This window comes from Malus domestica, chromosome 05 (genome assembly GCF_042453785.1).
Source record: "Malus domestica chromosome 05, GDT2T_hap1".
Classification (NCBI taxonomy): domain Eukaryota; kingdom Viridiplantae; phylum Streptophyta; class Magnoliopsida; order Rosales; family Rosaceae; genus Malus; species Malus domestica.
Genome location: NC_091665.1, coordinates 7,015,142 through 7,032,232, shown reverse-complemented (window position 1 = coordinate 7,032,232; position 17,091 = coordinate 7,015,142). Strand labels below are relative to the sequence as shown.

The 17,091-nt window shown below is 42.7% G+C and overlaps 1 protein-coding gene and 1 long non-coding RNA gene across 2 annotated transcripts; both read right to left on the bottom strand.

Annotated features, from left to right (window-relative positions):
* Positions 1–568: 568 nt before the first annotated feature.
* Positions 569–935, bottom strand: LOC139195875 (uncharacterized). The gene is made up of 2 exons (XR_011580944.1): positions 711–935; positions 569–627 (listed from the first exon to the last, which is right to left on the bottom strand). It is a non-coding gene; the product is annotated as an uncharacterized lncRNA (long non-coding RNA).
* An 11,976-nt stretch (positions 936–12,911) lies between these two features.
* Positions 12,912–15,917, bottom strand: LOC103443894 (G-type lectin S-receptor-like serine/threonine-protein kinase At1g34300). Its single transcript, XM_070822171.1, has one exon. The coding sequence runs from the start codon at positions 15,626–15,628 to the stop codon at positions 13,091–13,093; it is 2,538 nt and encodes an 845-aa protein (XP_070678272.1). The 5' UTR covers positions 15,629–15,917; the 3' UTR covers positions 12,912–13,090.
* Between the last annotated feature and the right edge of the window lie 1,174 nt (positions 15,918–17,091).

The following is a 17,091-nucleotide window of genomic DNA, read 5'->3' as shown; positions in this document are numbered from 1 at the left end:
TTATAATAGATCCAACACCAAGCCAAAGTCCCAAGTTTCATAATGGACAAAGGTACAAGCAATTCATCAATAATGAAGGTGCTACAAAAATTGGAATCTGCCCCAAAATAGAAATCCAACCCAAGAGACTTTTTCTCTCTCTCCCTCTTCCGCCTCCTTTCATCTATCAAATTTCTGCAACCTCTGCTCTTCTCCAATGGAGCTGAATTTTAGACACCCTATAGTTCTTGAGCATATGAACAACTTTCAAGAAGGAACCATTTCTGTTTGAGCGACGGAAATTACAGTGTTGAAGCTCCAAACATGATAGTCGGCTTCTGGCAGATTTCGAAGCTGTTGTGATGTTTCGAAGATCTGGAAATATTTAACCGTTAGTTCATCCTGAATTTTTGATATGTTATGAAAGAGTCGATGAGGAACAACTTCAATGCAGAAAGCATACCGATCTGAACAAGAGAAAATGGAGTTTCGAAGCTCACAACAAATCTGACGGGTTGACAGAAAAATAATAACCAGTCATTCATCATACCTGGATTTCTGGAGTTATACTGCTCCGAGGGATCTCAAATTTGGATATGTTGTAGTTCACAAGCTGAGGAACAACTTCAATGAAGAAATCATGCTGATCTGAGCAAGAGAACATAGAGTTTCAAAGCTCACAACAAATCTGACGGGTTGACAGACAAATGATAAACAGTCACTCATCATACCTGGATTTCTGGAGTTATACTGCTCCGAGGGACCTCAAATTTGGATATGTTGTAGTTCACAAGTTAAGGAACAACTTCGATGAAGAAAGTATGTTGATCTGAACAAGAGAAAATGGAGTTTCGAAGCTCACAACAAGTCTGACGGATTAACAGAACATTGATGAACAGTTACTCATCATACTTGAATTTCTGAAGTTGTACTACTCCGATGGATCTCAAATTTGGATATGTTGTAGTTCACAAGATAAGGAAAAACTTTCATGAAGACGACTTTGCAATCTGAGCTATAGAGAAAGGTGTTATCTTGCATCCACTCAGGCTGATTAGTGGAAACGAAAAGCAATTCCACCAAAGAAAAGATGAAAAAGAGAGAAAAGCTACTAATTGCACTTGATCTTGTCTAGTCAATAGCATGCAGCATCAAACACACAAAAGTTGGAAATATTTTTAGATAAAGCATATACGAATGTGTGACATCGAAACAAGGATTCGTTACTTTGACAAATTAGTAACACGCGAGACACCTCATTCGGCAACTCTCTTCGCCTGAAGACTTGGGGGACTCCTACCATATGCTACTGCACCTTGATACTCGGCAGTCTCACAACCACTCAGTGACTTGGATTTTTCAAGTCTCCAACCGAGAAGTTTTCCTCACTCGGGAAATTAAGGGAACACTACCTCAAACTACATGCTTCACTCACAAAGCTTCAACAATACAGGTTTCAACAAAAGCAAAAATTCAAAGAACTTTATGAAGAAGGCTTTGGTGTATTTAACACAATATGTTGAAATGAAGCAAAACTTATTTATTAATATTTTCGATAAGCCACAAATATGTACATATACATGAGTCAAAATAAACAAACAAAAGGGAGCCTTCACAAAGGTTGCTTAGGGGAAGTCTCAGCAGTCGGTAGAGCCCCAGAAAGAGAAAGCACCGGAGGGTGGTTATCCGGAGCCTCAGTACTTGACAAAACCCCAGAAGGAGGAGGCATTGGAGGTTCATCATTTGAAGCTTCATTACCAGGTACAACCCTAGAGGACGAAGGCAATAAATGCCTTTGGAACAAACCTACAAACCGCTGATGATTAAGTAAAACCTTACCATCAGATTCCTTCATCTGGTCAAGCTTCCTCTTCATGTTTGTAGCATAGTCATGGGCGAGCCGGTGCAACTGCTTATTCTCATGCTTGAGCCCTCTAATCTCCTGTTTGAGACTCATCACTTCAGCAGCCAATGATTCAACTTGGCGGGTTCTAGCAAATAGGCGTTGGGCCATATTAGACACAGAACCTGCACACTGAACACTAAGAGCCAGAGAGTCCTTAACAGCCAACTCATCAGACCGTTTGGAAAGTAGTCTGTTATCTTTGGGAGTGAGAAGGTTCCTGGCCACCACTGCAGCGGTCATATCATTCTTCATCACAGAATCCCCAACGGTAAGAGGACCAGTAGGGGATATGAAGGATGGGCGCCATATGTTGTCTGGAGAAGGCGTGGCTGTCTCTTCTCCAAGGTTCAAGTCAAAACGACGGTCGGAGGGTCCAGACATTTTCAAATGTGTTGAAGAAGGAAGAGGTCAGACAAATCAAGATCTTAGAAGTGCAAGAAATGAGCTTCTACTGGTAGAGATTCAAGTGTGCTGTGGAACTTAATGCCAGCCTCTATAAAAATCTGCACTCGACGGAGCTTCAGAAATCGAAGAGGCGTTTGCTTTCTCAAAAGCTGGGCTGCTCAGAGACCACGAGGGCCGATCTCAGAAATCGAAGAAGCACCTGCTTTTTCAGCCTCGTCAGCACCTGTCACATGCACACTCAGCTTTGCGGAAATTACGGGCAATCTGTCGAAGATTCTGGTGAAGTAGAAAGCACGTGAATCTTACTGTTCAATCACCGCTCTCCATATGCACCATCAACTCCTCGGGTACCACATATAACTTTGTCAAAGATCTCTGACAAAGTTTAGGCACGAGAATTTCAAAGTTCCAGCTACCCTACTATTACCCATAAGGGTAAAGGAACAGCACCACTGCTTGACAACTGGAAAGTCCCTATGTGTGTCGACCTCCGTGTTTTGCGGCAAGACAGGTTGGCAAGAACGTCCAACCTTTACTCACATTCGAGAAAAGACTCCCAACATAATTACTTTCTCAAAAACCGGAGTAGCACCGCTTTCCGAATCTCGAGAGTCAGATCCTCGACGGGATTGCTTGTTCGAAAACCGAAGAGGCACAACTCTCAGAACTTCGAGAGCCAGATTTCCTTAGATAAAGCTTGTCTGTAATCTTCACACGTAACATCAGCTTTCCAGATACCACATACCACTTTTTCAAAGTGCTCTGACAAAATTAAAACACGTGAAGCTGGCAGCTCCCACTACATTGCTGTGACCAAGAAGGGTAAAGGAATAGCATTACTACTTGTTATTGGGAAATCCCTATATACATTGACCTCCCTCCTCAACGGACAGGCAAACCTGCAAAAATGCTCAACCCTTTCTCGCATTCGAAAAGGCACCCTCAACATAACCTCTCGAAATACTCAGCTTTATTTCCCCCCGATAATACCTCAGCAAATAAGCCACACCAAGAACAAGAGTATCTCATATCATCAGGGTCGAAAGCAAGAGTATCCCATATCATGCTTTCTCCCTGTCTTTGTCTTTGTCCTTGTCCACACCTGCAGGACAAGGAGAAAGAGAGCAGTCAGTCGGAACCTGAAATCAAACCTCCAATTTGGAACTGACTGCCTGGAGCCTTTGCCTGGTTGCTTACTTAGCATTGCTCTCGAGTACTCATCCTCAACTGCTGTCAAGGTCACGAATTCCACCGGCAAATACCTCATGACAGTTGATCAGATATTGGCTCTTTACACTGAAGCTGCCAAGCGTGGATGAGTCACTATGAAGGAATGTTCTGAAGGACCATTTAAATGCAAAGGTTGCACACCACTTCTGCCATGCAAAAGATTGAAGCAGAAGGTTCAACGGTGATCTGAAACAGATCACTACAGCACGACACCTTTCCATACCACATTCATTATTCCGTCAACAGCAAAAGTATCCCATATCATCAAGGTCGAACGTACTCTAGATTTGATGGACTTGTTTTGACCCTCAAATTTTTGAGTCGGCCTTATACTCTGAAGGGCACCAGAAAACCCTCCAGTACAGTTCAAGAATAAGCCTGTGGAAAGTTACTTCTTCAAAAGCAAAAGTATCTCATATCATCTCTTATCCATTTGCTTCTCCTTATCCTGGCAGTTGAATGAGAGACAAGGAGAAGGAGAACAATCAACCGGAAGCCGAAGTCAAACCTCTGATCTTGGGTTGCTTACTTGGAAGTTTGACTGCTTACCTTGTCTGTCACCTCTTTCGGCAGATCTCCTAGCTCGGCGACTTGGGGGACTCCTACTATAGGGTTTGTATCACACTTGACTAAGCCCGAAACTACAACTAAGCTTCAAGTGAAATTGATACATTACCTTGTGCGTCAACATCAGCTAAATACACCATTCCCGGATGGAGGAAAGGTACTTCCAGAGAAGGGCAGATGAAGATCAGACCACACTTCGGTACTTAGAAGTTTCGTGATTACTCAAGGGATTGGATCTTGCAAGTCCCCAACCGAGGAGTTTCCTTCACTCGGGAACTTAGGGGAGCACTGTTTGTACCATACTTGACCAATCCCGAAACTACCGAGCACCGGCCAACGCTATACTGTCAAAGACCCAGAAGAGTTCCCCTCCGACCAGGAGACCAATCACTACTCGACACGTGTCAAGATTAGAAGCCAATCAGAGCGCAGCACGTGTCGACATCAAGAACCAATCATAACATGACACATGTCAATGTGACAAAGCTACAAGTTTTTCTATAAATAGGGGTCATTCCCCCACAATATTGCCTAATGCCATTTGTGTTAAATCATTCACAAGAACTCACTAAATTGAGAGCTTGATCCTTTGTACTTGTGTAAGCCCTTCACTACTAATAAGAACTCCTCTACTCCGTGGACGTAGCCAATCTGGGTGAACCACGTACATCCTGTGTTTGCTTCTCTGTCTCTATTCATTTACGTACTTATCCTCACTAGTGACCGAAGAAAACAAGCGAAGGTCACAAAACCTGACACTTTCTGTTGTACCAAAGTCTTCGCTGATTTTGTGCATCAACAGAGCTCATATAAGTAAAGGGTTAATTAGAAGAAAAAGCAATTCAATATGAATGATGAATCCAGAAATACTGGCCCTTGTAAAAAGAAAATTTTAATTCAAATAACATCTCACTCCTATGAAAATAAGAATACTGAACTGCTTATCGAATCTATAACCGTATCAGATTAGCAAAGAAAATAATACATTAATCAAAGCGGAACCTTCTATACATCAATTATATAACGTCTAAATTATAAAGTCTCTAACTCCGCCTGTGTAAGTTTATCTTACATTGCCGGTCCCAAGCCCGGGTAAAGGAGGAGGGGGAGGGCGTCAGGTAGTCGACAGCCGGCACTCCTCAATTACGTCGAATCCTTATGAAAATGAATCCATAACGAAATCGCGCTAAAGCTAGGGCGTCACCAGTAAGTGGCGCGCTGTGTGGCCCGAGCACAGTGATAAGTGAGCAAGGGTCGCTGTATCTCCATCGGCACTCGGATGCAGTGTTAAATGAGCAAGGGGGCCATAGAAACTTCTTTTCGAACGACTCCACTCAAAGTTGTTTGGGAGCATATGCTCCTATCAACTTTACACAGGACACACAAAAGAAGTACTTTGATCCTATTGGACGGGGGAGGGTGAAGAAGCTAGGACAGAAGGGTAGAGTTCAAGAGAGTAGAATGCGTTTAGGAACGTGGAATATAGGAACCTTAACGGGAAAATCTATGGAAGTAGTGGAAGTTATGGTGAGGAGAAGGATAAATATTATGTGCCTACAAGAAACTAAGTGGGTTGGTCTTAAGGCAAAGGATCTAGAAAACTCAGGGTTTAAACTTTGGTATTCGGGTACAAATAGAACGAGAAACGGTGTTGGCATCATCGTGGACAAGACCTTGACACAAGATGTTGTAGATGTCAAGAGGGTAGGAGATAGAATCATGGCAATCAAGATTGTAATAGGACAAGAACTCATCAAAGTGATTAGTGCGTACGCACCTCAAGTAGGGTTGGATACGAGTTCGAAGGAGAAATTTTGGGAAGACCTTGGAGACTTGGTGCAAGGAATTGCCCAGACGGAGAAGTTATTTATAGGAGGAGATTTAAATGGACACGTGGGCAGGGAGACAGCCAACTATGGAGGTTTTCATGGTGGCCATGGTTTTGGGGAGAGAAACGAGGATGGGGAAGCTATCTTGGATTTTGCAATGGCATATGATCTCTTCTTAGCCAACACCTTCTTTAAGAAGAGAGAAGAACATGTGATCACCTACAAGAGTGGGTCGTCAAAAACACAAATAGATTTTCTTCTAATGAGGAAAGGGGATCGTATAACTTGTAAGGATTGCAAAGTTATACCGGGAGAGAGCTTGGCTAATCAACATCGCTTGTTGGTGATGGATGTACATATCAAAAGAGTGAGAAAAAAGAACAAGACTTGGAAGTGCCCAAGGACTAGATGGTGGAATCTAAAAGGAGAAAAACAAGCCATTTTCAAAGAGAAAGTAATCACCCAGTGTGGGTGGGATAGAGAGGGGGAAGCTAGCCAAATGTGGGATTCCATGGCTAGTTGTATCCGAAAAGTAGCAAAAGAGGTATTAGGAGAGTCCAAGGGCTCTGCTCCATACCAAAAGGAATCTTGGTGGTGGAATGAGGAGGTACAAACAAAGGTGAAAGCTAAGAAGGAATGTTGTAAACCCTTATACAAGGACAGGACCGATGAAAATGGTGAAAGGTATAGAAGAGCCAAGCAAGAGGCGAAGAAAGCTATGAGAGAAGCTAAGTTAGCGGCTTATGACGACATGTATAAGCGACTAGATACCAAAGAAGGAGAGTTGGATATCTATAAACTAGCTAGAGCAAGGGAAAAGAAGACAAGGGACCTAAACCAAGTGATGTGCATCAAGGATGAGGATGGAAAGGTTTTTGCTACAGAGAATGCGGTCAAAGACAGATGGAGAGGTTATTTCATAATCTTTTTAATGAAGGACATGAAAGGAGTACTTCTTTAGGGGAGTTGAGTAACTCAGAAGAGTGTAGAAACTACTCATTTTATCGTCGAATCAGGAAGGAAGAAGTGGTTGTAGCTTTGAAGAAGATGAAGCATAGAAAAGCAGTGGGCCCAGACGATATACCGATCGAAGTGTGGAAAGTCTTGGGAGAGACAGGTATAGCATGGCTCACTGACCTTTTCAACATGATTTTGAAAACGAAGAAGATGCCAAATGAGTGGCAAAAGAGCACTTTGGTGCCTATCTACAAGAATAAAGGCGACGTACAAAATTGCATGAACTATAGGGGTATTAAGCTAATGAGTCATACAATGAAGCTCTGAGAGAGAGTCATTGAGCATAGATTGAGGCAAGAAACACGGGTTTCAGACAACCAATTCGGGTTCATGCCAGGGCGCTCAACCATGGAGGCAATCTATCTCTTACGAAGATTGATGGAAAGATATAGAGATGGGAAAAAGGATTTACACATGGTCTTTATAGATTTGGAAAAAGCATATGATAGGGTCCCAAGAGACATTCTTTGGAGGATTTTAGAGAAGAAAGGAGTACGAGTAGCATATATCCAAGCTATAAAGGATATGTATGAAGGAGCAAAGACTGCCGTAAGAACTCATGAAGGACAAACCGAAAGCTTCCCCATAACTGTAGGATTACATCAAGGCTCATCCTTAAGTCCTTACCTTTTTGCGTTGGTAATGGATGAGTTAACAGGACATATTCAAGATGATATTCCTTAGTGTATGCTTTTCGCAGACGATATAGTGTTGATAGATGAAACTCAGGAAGGGGTAAATGCGAAGCTTAACCTTTGGAGAAAAGTGTTGGAATCTAAAGGTCTTCGCCTAAGCCGATTAAAGACAGAATATATGAAGTGCAAGTTCAGTGCAAATGGAGGCCAAAATGAGTTAGGGGTGAGGATCGGAGATCAGGAAATACCAAAGAGCGATCGTTTTCGCTACTTAGGATCTATCTTGCAAAAGAACGGAGAATTAGATGGAGATCTCAACCATAGAATACAAGCTGGATGGATGAAGTGGAATAGTGCATCTGGCGTGTTGTGTGACCGTCGTCTGCCACTGAAGCTTAAGGAAAAATTTTATAGGATGGCAATAAGGCCGGCGATGCTGTATGGCACAGAATGTTGGGCGGTAAAGCATCAACACGTACACAAAATGGGTGTAGCGGAGATGAGGATACTTCGTTGGATGTGTGGGCACACGAGAAAGGATAAGATTAGGAATGAGGATATCCGAGGTAAAGTAGGAGTAGCCGAAATTGTAGGAAAATTGAGAGAAAATCGGTTACGGTGGTTTGGACATGTGCAAATAAGGCCTACTGACGTTCCGGTTAGAAGATGCGACTACGGGACAGAGGTTCAGGGCCGAAGGGGTAGAGGAAGATCTAGGAAAACTTTAGAAGAGACTCTAAGAAAAGACTTATAGTATTTGGATCTAACGGAGGACATGACACAGGACCGAGCACAATGGCGTTCTAAGATTCATATAGCCGACCCCACTCAGTGAAGAAGGCTTTGGTGTATTTAACATAATACGTTGAAATGAAGCAAAGCTTATTTATTGATATCTCCGATAAGTTACAAATATGTACATATACATGAGTCAAAATAAACAAATAAGAAGGAGCCTTCACAAAGGTTGCTTAGGAGAAGTCTCAGCAGCCAGTAGAGCCCCAGAAAGAGAAGGCACCGGAGGGGGATCATTCGGAGCCTCAGTACTGGACAGAACCCTAGAAGGAGGAGGTATCGGAGGTTGATCATTTGGAGCTTCATTACGCGGTACAGCCCCAAAAGACGAAGGCAATAAATGCCTTTGGAACAAACCCACAAACCGCTGATGATCAAGTAAAACCTGACCATCAGATTCCTTCATCTGGTCAAGCTTCCTCTTTATGTTTGTAGCATAGTCATGTGGGAGCCGGTGCAACTGTTTATTCTCATGCTTGAGCCCTCTAATCTCCTGTTTGAGACTCATCACTTCAGCCGCCAATGATTCAACTTGGCGGGTTCGAGCAAATAGGCGTTGGGCCATATTAAACACATAACCTGCACACTAAACACTTAGAGCCAGAGAATCCTTAACAGCCAACTCATCAGACCGTTTGGAAAGTAGTCTGTTATCTTTGGGAGTGAGAAGGTTCATGGCCACCATCGCAGCAGTCATATCATTCTTCATCACGGAATCCCCAACGGTAAGAGGACCAATAAGGGATAAGAATAATGGGCGCCATATGTTTTCTGGAGAAAGCGTGGCTGCCTCTTCAACAAGGTTCAAGTCAAAACGACGGTCGGAGGGGCCAGACATTTTCAAAGGTGTTGAAGAGAGAAAAGGTCGGACAAATCAAGATCTTAGAAGTGCAAGAAGGGAGCTTCTACTGGTGAAGATTCAAGTGTGTTTTGGAACTTAATGCCAGCCTCTATAAAAATCTGCACTCGACGGAGCTTCAGAAATCGAAGAGGTGCCTGCCCAGAAATCGAAGAGGCGTTTGCTTTCTCAAAAGCTGGGCTGCTCAGAGACCACGAGGGCCGATCTCAGAAATCGAAGAGGCGTTTGCTTTCTCAAAAGCTGGGCTACTCAAAGACCACGAAGGCCGATCTCAGAAATCGAAGAGGCGCTTGCTTTCTCAAAAACTAGGTTGCTCAGAGACCACGAGGGCCGATCTCAGAAATCGAAGAGGCACCTGCTTTTCTCAGCCTTGTCAGCACCTGTCACATGCACACTCAGCTTTGCTGAAATTACGAGCATTCTGTTGAAGATTTCTGGTGAAGTAGAAAGCACGTGAATCTTACTGTTCAATCATCCACTTTCCACACGCACCATCAGCTCATGGGTACCACAGATAACTTTGCCAAAGATCTCTGACAAAGTTTAGACACGTGAAGCTTGCAGCTCCCACTACATCGCTATGACCAATAAGGGTAAAAGAATAGCAAAGAAACAGCACTAACAAAGTTTAGACACATAAATTTTTAAGGTCTAGCTACCATATTATTACCCACAAGGGTAAAGGAACAGCACCACTGCTGGATAATTGGAAAGTCCCTATGTGTCAACCTCTGTGCTCCGTGGCAAGGTAGACTAGCAAACATGCCCATCCTTTACTCACATTCGAGAAAACAATCCCAACAAGATTGCTTGCTCCAAAATCGAAGAGGCACCGTCCTCTGAATCTTGAGAGCCAGACTCCCAACATGATTACTTTCTCAAAAATCGAAGAGACACCGCTCTCCGAATCTCGAGAGCCAGACTCCTAGCAGGATTGCTCTCTTAAAAATCGAAGAGGCACCGTTCTCCGAATCTCGATAGCCAGATCCCCGATAGGATTGCTTGTTCGAAAACCGAAGAGGCACCGCTTTCTCAACTTCGAGAGCCAGATCTCCTTGGATAAAGCTTGTCTGTAATCTTTACACGCAACATCAGCTTTCCAGATACCACAGACCACTTTTTCAAAGTGCTCTGACACACGTGAAGCTGGCAGCTCCCACTACCGTGCTATGACCAAGCATGGTAAAGGAATAACATTACTATTTGTTGTTAGGGAAACTCCTATATATGTCGACCTCCATCCTCAACGGACAGGCAGACCTGCAAAAATGCTCAACCCTTCCTCATATCTGAGAGGGCACTCCCAATGAAGCCTTTCGAAATACTCAGCTTTCTTTCCCCCCGATAATCCCTCTGCAAACAAGCTACACCAAAGCAAGAATATCTCATATCATCAGGGTTAAAAGCAAAAGTATCCCATATCATGTTTTTTCCCTGTCTTTTCCTTTGGCATTGTTCTTACCTGCAAGATAAGGAGAAAGAGAGCAATCAGTCAGCACTTGGAATCAAGCTTCTAGTCAGGAACTGACTGCCTGGAACCCCTTACCTGATTACTTACTTGACATTGCTCTCGAGTACTCATCTTCAACATCTTATGCTTCTAGAGAAGATACCACATCTACCTGAGGAACAAATAGGGAAAATGAGAAGGATACAAGGAAGCATGTGGAGACAAGCGTAACAGAACACGTGCCGATACATCCATTACTTTGTCAACAGCAAAAGTATCCCATATCAGCAGGGTCGAACGTACTCTAGATTTGATGGACTTGTTTTGACCCTCAAATTCTTCAGTCGGCCTTATACTCTGGAAAAAACCAGAAAATCCTCCAGCCCAGTTCAAGAATAAGCCTGTGGAAAGTTACTTCTTCAAAATCAAAAGTACCTCATATCATTTATTCTCCTTTTCTTCTCTTTATCCTTCATGCTACCTGCAAGATAGGGAGAATGAGAACAATCAGCTGGAACTCGAAATCAAACTTCTGATTTAGGACTGATTGCTTGGAGCTCTGATTGCTTACCTTGTCTATCGCCTCTTTCAGCAGATCCCCTAGCTCGACGATTTGGGGGACTCCTACTACATGGTTTGTATCGCGCTTGACCAAGCCTGAAACTACAAGTAAGCTTTAAGTGAAATTGATACATTACCTTGTGCATCTCCACCAGTTAAAGATACCACCCCTGGATGGAGGAAGAGTACTTCCAGAGAAAATGCCACATCTACCTATGAGACAGATAAGGCAAGTGAAGACGAGAGCTTGAACCTATGTCATTTGTACTAAATCATTCACTTGTACTCACTAAAGGAGAGCTTGAACCTATATACTTGTGTAAACCCTTCACAATTAATGAGAACTCCTCTACTCAGTGGACGTAGCCAATCTAGGTGAACCACGTACATCTTGTGTTTGCTTTCCTGTCTCTATCCATTTACATACTTATCCACACTAATGATCAGAGCAATCTAGCGAAGATCACAAACTTAATACTTTCTGTTGTACCAAAGTCCTCACTGATTTTGGGCATCAACAATCCTTAAGTCCTTACCTTTTTGCGTTGGTAATGGATGAGTTAACATGACATATTCAAGATGATATTCCTTGGTGTATGCTTTTCGCAAACGATATAGTGCTGATAGATGAAACTCAGGAGGGGTAAATGGGAAGCTTAACCTTTGGAGAGAAGTGTTGGAATCTAAAGGTCTTCGCCTAAGCCGATCAAAGACAGAATATATGAAGTGCAAGTTCAGTGCAAATGGAGGCCAAAATGAGTTAGGGGTAAGGATCGGAGATCAGGAAATACCAAAGAGCGATCGTTTTCGCTACCTAGGATCTATCTTGCAAAAGAACGGAGAATTAGATGGAGATCTCTGGATGAGTTAACAGGACATATTCAAGATGATATTCCTTGGTGTATGCTTTTCGCAAACGATATAGTGTTGATAGATGAAACTCAGGAGGGGTAAATGCGAAGCTTAACCTTTGGAGAGAAGTGTTGGAATCTAAAGGTCTTCACCTAAGCCGATCAAAGACAGAATATATGGAGTGCAAGTTCGGTGCAAATGGAGGCCAAAATGAGTTAGGGGTGATGATCGGAGATCAAGAAATACCAAAGAGCGACCTTTTAGCTACCTAGGATCTATCTTGCAAAAGAACGGAGAATTAGATGGAGATCTCAACCATAGAATACAAGTTGGATGGATGAAGTGGAAGAGTGCATCCGGCGTGTTGTGTGACCGTCGTAGGCCACTAAAGCTCAAGGGAAAATTTTATAGGACGGCAATAAGGCCGGCGATGCTGTATGGCACAGAATGTTGGGCGGTGAAGCATCAACACGTACACAAAATGGGTTTGGACATGTGCAAAGAATGCCTACTGACGCTCCGGTTCAAAGATGTGACTACGGGATAGAGGTTCAGGGCCGAAGGGGTAGAGGAAGACCTAGGAAAACTTTGGAAGAGACCTTAAGAAAAGACTTAAAGTACTCGGATCTAACGGAGGACATGACACAAAACCGAGCGCAATGGCGTTTTAGGATTCATATAGCCGACCCCACTTATTGGGAAAAGGCTTTGTTGTTGTTGTTGTAAATTATAAAGTCTCTGCATCTGTTAAAGCATAAGGCATGAAGCCTACTTGACTATGAATCTTCAATGAACTTGATCTGATATTAAACAATTGACCCGAGTCTAAAAGCAAGCTCTACTTGAAAGCATCATACAATATCATTATAAACAATTTTTACACGATAACATCTAAAAAATATTTTCTTAATTCATGGGTAAGACAATGACTTCCTAGTTTCACTGTATTGAATTGGATAAATAGAACTAGAATACAAGAAGAAAACATATGTGTGGAAATGAGATTCAATTTGGGTCGGACTGTATAAGGGATGCAGTTGCCTTCTCCGTATTCCTCCCTGATGTTAGAGGCGATACTCCCGAAATTTGGAATGATGAAAATGAGGAGGGAGCTGGGGCTGAGCCTGCGGCAGTGGACAAAGGGCTGATATTACTGCTCACAGTCATGCTGGTTCCACTGGCAGACCCTTCGATGACAGCCCTTGGGTCTGGGGGGTTTTCAATATCTGTAATTCCTTCCAGCATCTGCACAACCTTTCCCATCATTGGCCTGTGAGATGGTTGTTCCTGTATGCACCAGAAGGTTACCTGAATTGCTCTCTTCACTTGATCCATATCAACATCTGGGTCGACTAACCTTCTATCGACAATTCCCTTGATGTTACCCTTCTCAAATTCCTCAAAAGCCCATAAGGACAACTTCTTCCTATTTGTCGCCTCAGAAACTTCAAAATTCCTTCTCCCACTCACTATCTCTAGCAAAACCATACCGTAACTGTAAACATCAGATTTGGAAGTTATTGGAAGATTTGCCAGCCATTCTGGTGCCAAATACCCTCTAGTACCTCTAACACTTGTCAAGGTTCGATACCTATGGTCCTTTGGATTAACGAGCTTTGCGAGGCCAAAATCTGACACTTTGGCATTGTAATTCTCATCTAACAGAATGTTCTCCGGTTTTATATCACAATGCACAATGCAGTCTCGGCACTCCTCATGAAGGTATGTGATCCCCCTTGCAGTGCCGAGGGCAACGTTGAACCGAGACTCCCAATTCAACAACTTTCCTGATTGCTCTTCTGTTGCAAAAAGGAAACTATCAAGGGACCCATTTTTCATGAACTCATATACCAGAAGCCTATGGCGCCCCTCAGAGCAAAAACCAATCAGCCTCACCAGATTCAAATGGTGTGTGCTACTAATTGTTGCAACCTCCATCCTGAACTGTTTCTCCCCTTGCTCAATCCCCTCAAGTTGCTTAACTGCAACAACAGTTCTATTAGCAAGAATGCCTTTATAAACAGTCCCAAATCCCCCTGCCCCAAGCTTCTCCTTGAATCCCTTCGTTGAGCGTTGGAGCTCCTTATACAAGAACTGAACCGGTGCACCAGAAGCATACTCAAGAAGCGCATATTGAGCAGACAATCCACCAAAGCTGCGACTGTTTCTGCAAAACCACCACCACAAACCACCTTCAAATGCCATCAAACCAAAGAGGGTGGCAATAACAACAACAACCACTATCCAAGCACGCAACTTCCCATCTTTTTTGTTGCCAGCAGTCCCCAGTGATGATGATGGATTTGGAACCACTGGTCCACATACCTTGATATATGAACTACTGGACATAGCTGGACCGTGATACCCACTCAGAAAACCTGGTGTCTTGGAATAACATAGCCCGGTGCCATCAGACAAAGACGTCGAAGCATCACAAGCACTACTTCCAAGACAATTCAACCTGCAAGCCGATATTCCCGCAGAGAAAAAGAAAATCTGCGAGTCTGTCTCAGGAGGGTACGACAAGAACCGAGTATGTTCCAAGTCCAACATAATCACACTCTGAGGACAATCCTTAATCTCCATCTTCCTCTTGCACCCTTTCCTGCTATCCTTGGGATCAACAAGCTCAAAATTAAGAGACATACATCCGCATACCGGATCAGTATCGTTATAAGTACAAACTCCCATGTCCCCACAATACCCGAAAACCTCACACTGATCAGTAACAGCTGCCCATCTCTCAGTTACGGTCCCACTACCTCTAGTAGAGCTATAAATCCTCAGATTCCCATCATTCCCCAACTTCAAAAACCGCAAAATATCACCCACTTCGGCATAATCACTACTATAAGCAACAATAGCATCAGTGGACAATTGTGGATCAGAAATTGACAGAAAACCAATTGACCGCAATCCTAGAGTCGGCGAACTCAAATTCGTATTAACAGAAGAATTCAATCCCTGATTCCAATACACAGTAATATCATTCCACAAAAGTGTAAGGTTCCCGTTTTTTACAAGCTTAAACGAGTACAACCCAGACCGCAAAACCTTACTCACAGTGAAGTTCTGCCCAGGGACGATCGAATCGGTGGGGTTGTCGAAGCTGGACCAGACCGTAACGGTGCCGTTTCGAAGTACCAAGTTGCCCGAATCGTCAATCCCAGCCGAAGAGACGCCGCGGCTGGTGGTGTTGGAGTCCCAGAGAGTGGCGCCAGAGCCGTTGACGAGGCGAAGGGTGCCGGATGGGAGGAACTGGAGGGTTCCACCGGAATCAACTGCTTTGCCTGCACCGGCGGACCAGACGGGTACGCCGCCGGAGTAGGAGATGGCGGCGATGTAAGAAGGGGGTGAAGTGGGGGGGTCGGAGGGGATGAAGCCGAGGGAGAAGGTGTCATTTGGGGAGGACCAGGTGGTGGTTGGGTTGGCGGCGGAGAGAGAGGAGCCTGGTGAGATTGTGGTGGCGGCGGGAACGGCGGCGGAGAGGAGAGAGGCAATCAAGAGAAGGTGTGAAAGACTGATATGGGTTTGGAGCGCCATTTTTGGGTGAGTCTTGGCTTCTGGGCATCAGTTCATTGGCGGGTGGGCAGAGGAGAAAGTTGGGTGTTTTTAAGGAGGAGGAGGAGGAGGAGGAGGCGGAAGGAGGGAGGGAGGAGGGAGCGAGTTTTTTTTTTTTTTTTTTGGAACAAAGGATGCTTGATTAATGAAAGGGAGAACTTCAAATTTGTCCGGGGGAAGACGGACTGAGTTGAGGATGGAAAGAAAGACTCTGACTAACAAATCTGGGGGAAGGACGCTGTTTTGACTCATGCGAACTTAAAAATCTGCTGCATCCGCTTATTCTTTCTATACGCATAGCAAAATGTAAACGCCGTTAACTAATATAAAAATATGCCACTCAATAATACGGTCAAGTAGTATTCATCTTCACTTAAAAGTAAGAGATTTTAGGTTTGAATATCGTGGATGACGAATTCGATATCAAATCAGGCTGTGCCCATTGTTTGGTTTACCCGAACTGTCTCTCCCTTTAGTATAAAAATATCGATATACTAAAAAAACTAATGTAAAAATATGAGGAAAACTCAAATTAGGTATTTCGATTTTCAAATATTTTTATTGAGCAAAATGATTCAGTTTTGTTAATATTATCTCTCATCAATCTGTAAAGCATTGATTTATTTATGAACAATACTTGGCTACTTAAAGATGAGTAGGAACTCCTACTCAAAATTTCTTAAAATTGTTCGTTGTCAATTTATACAACTTTGTGTTTATAATCATAATTGTTCATATTATAAATCACCCTATAAAGATCGCCTTTGCAAAAAATCAATTAAACCTAAGGTCGTTTAGTCATCAAATAGTTTAAAAACAAATTAACAAAATTGGTAAAAGTATTACAAATTGTATATGCATTTTGCTACAATAGATTGACTAAACGACCTTAGTTTTAATTTATTTTTTTGCAGAGATGATCTTTACAATGTGATTTATAGTATGACCAGTTCTGATCATAAGCACAAAGCTCTATGATTAAAATACTAAGAGTTTTGAGTAGGAATTTCTACTCATCTTTGAGTAGCCAAGTATTGTTCTTTATTTATTGGAAGTTCATTATTTTTCTCGAAGATTACGTAAAGCAAATGGGAATGACCGACCATATTACGTATAATAAATATTACCAAACTTTGCTTCCAAATTCATTAATATCAAGTGGAATCACATCTTTAGCCATACTAATTTTGTGGCTGATGCATTAACTCGTCAAAGTCTCACTATTTCTAGTAGTCATATTTGGGAGTATTGTATCTCAAACTCTACTTTTTCTGCGCTTATATTTGCTTATAGTGGAAATGGTTGTATTTGTGGTTTTTTTCTTTGATGATTTTTTTTCTACATAAAAAAAAGATAAAAATATTGAAAATCACTAGTACTGTTTTGTGATTTTTTAAACACAACTCCAACTTTAATTATGAGTTTTTATCACTAATAGTCAAAAT

Bases quoted from the DNA above. Each gene is read 5' to 3' on its own strand.
- LOC103443894 (XM_070822171.1), bottom strand. From the start codon at position 15,628: ATGGCGCTCCAAACCCATATCAGTCTTTCACACCTTCTCTTGATTGCC.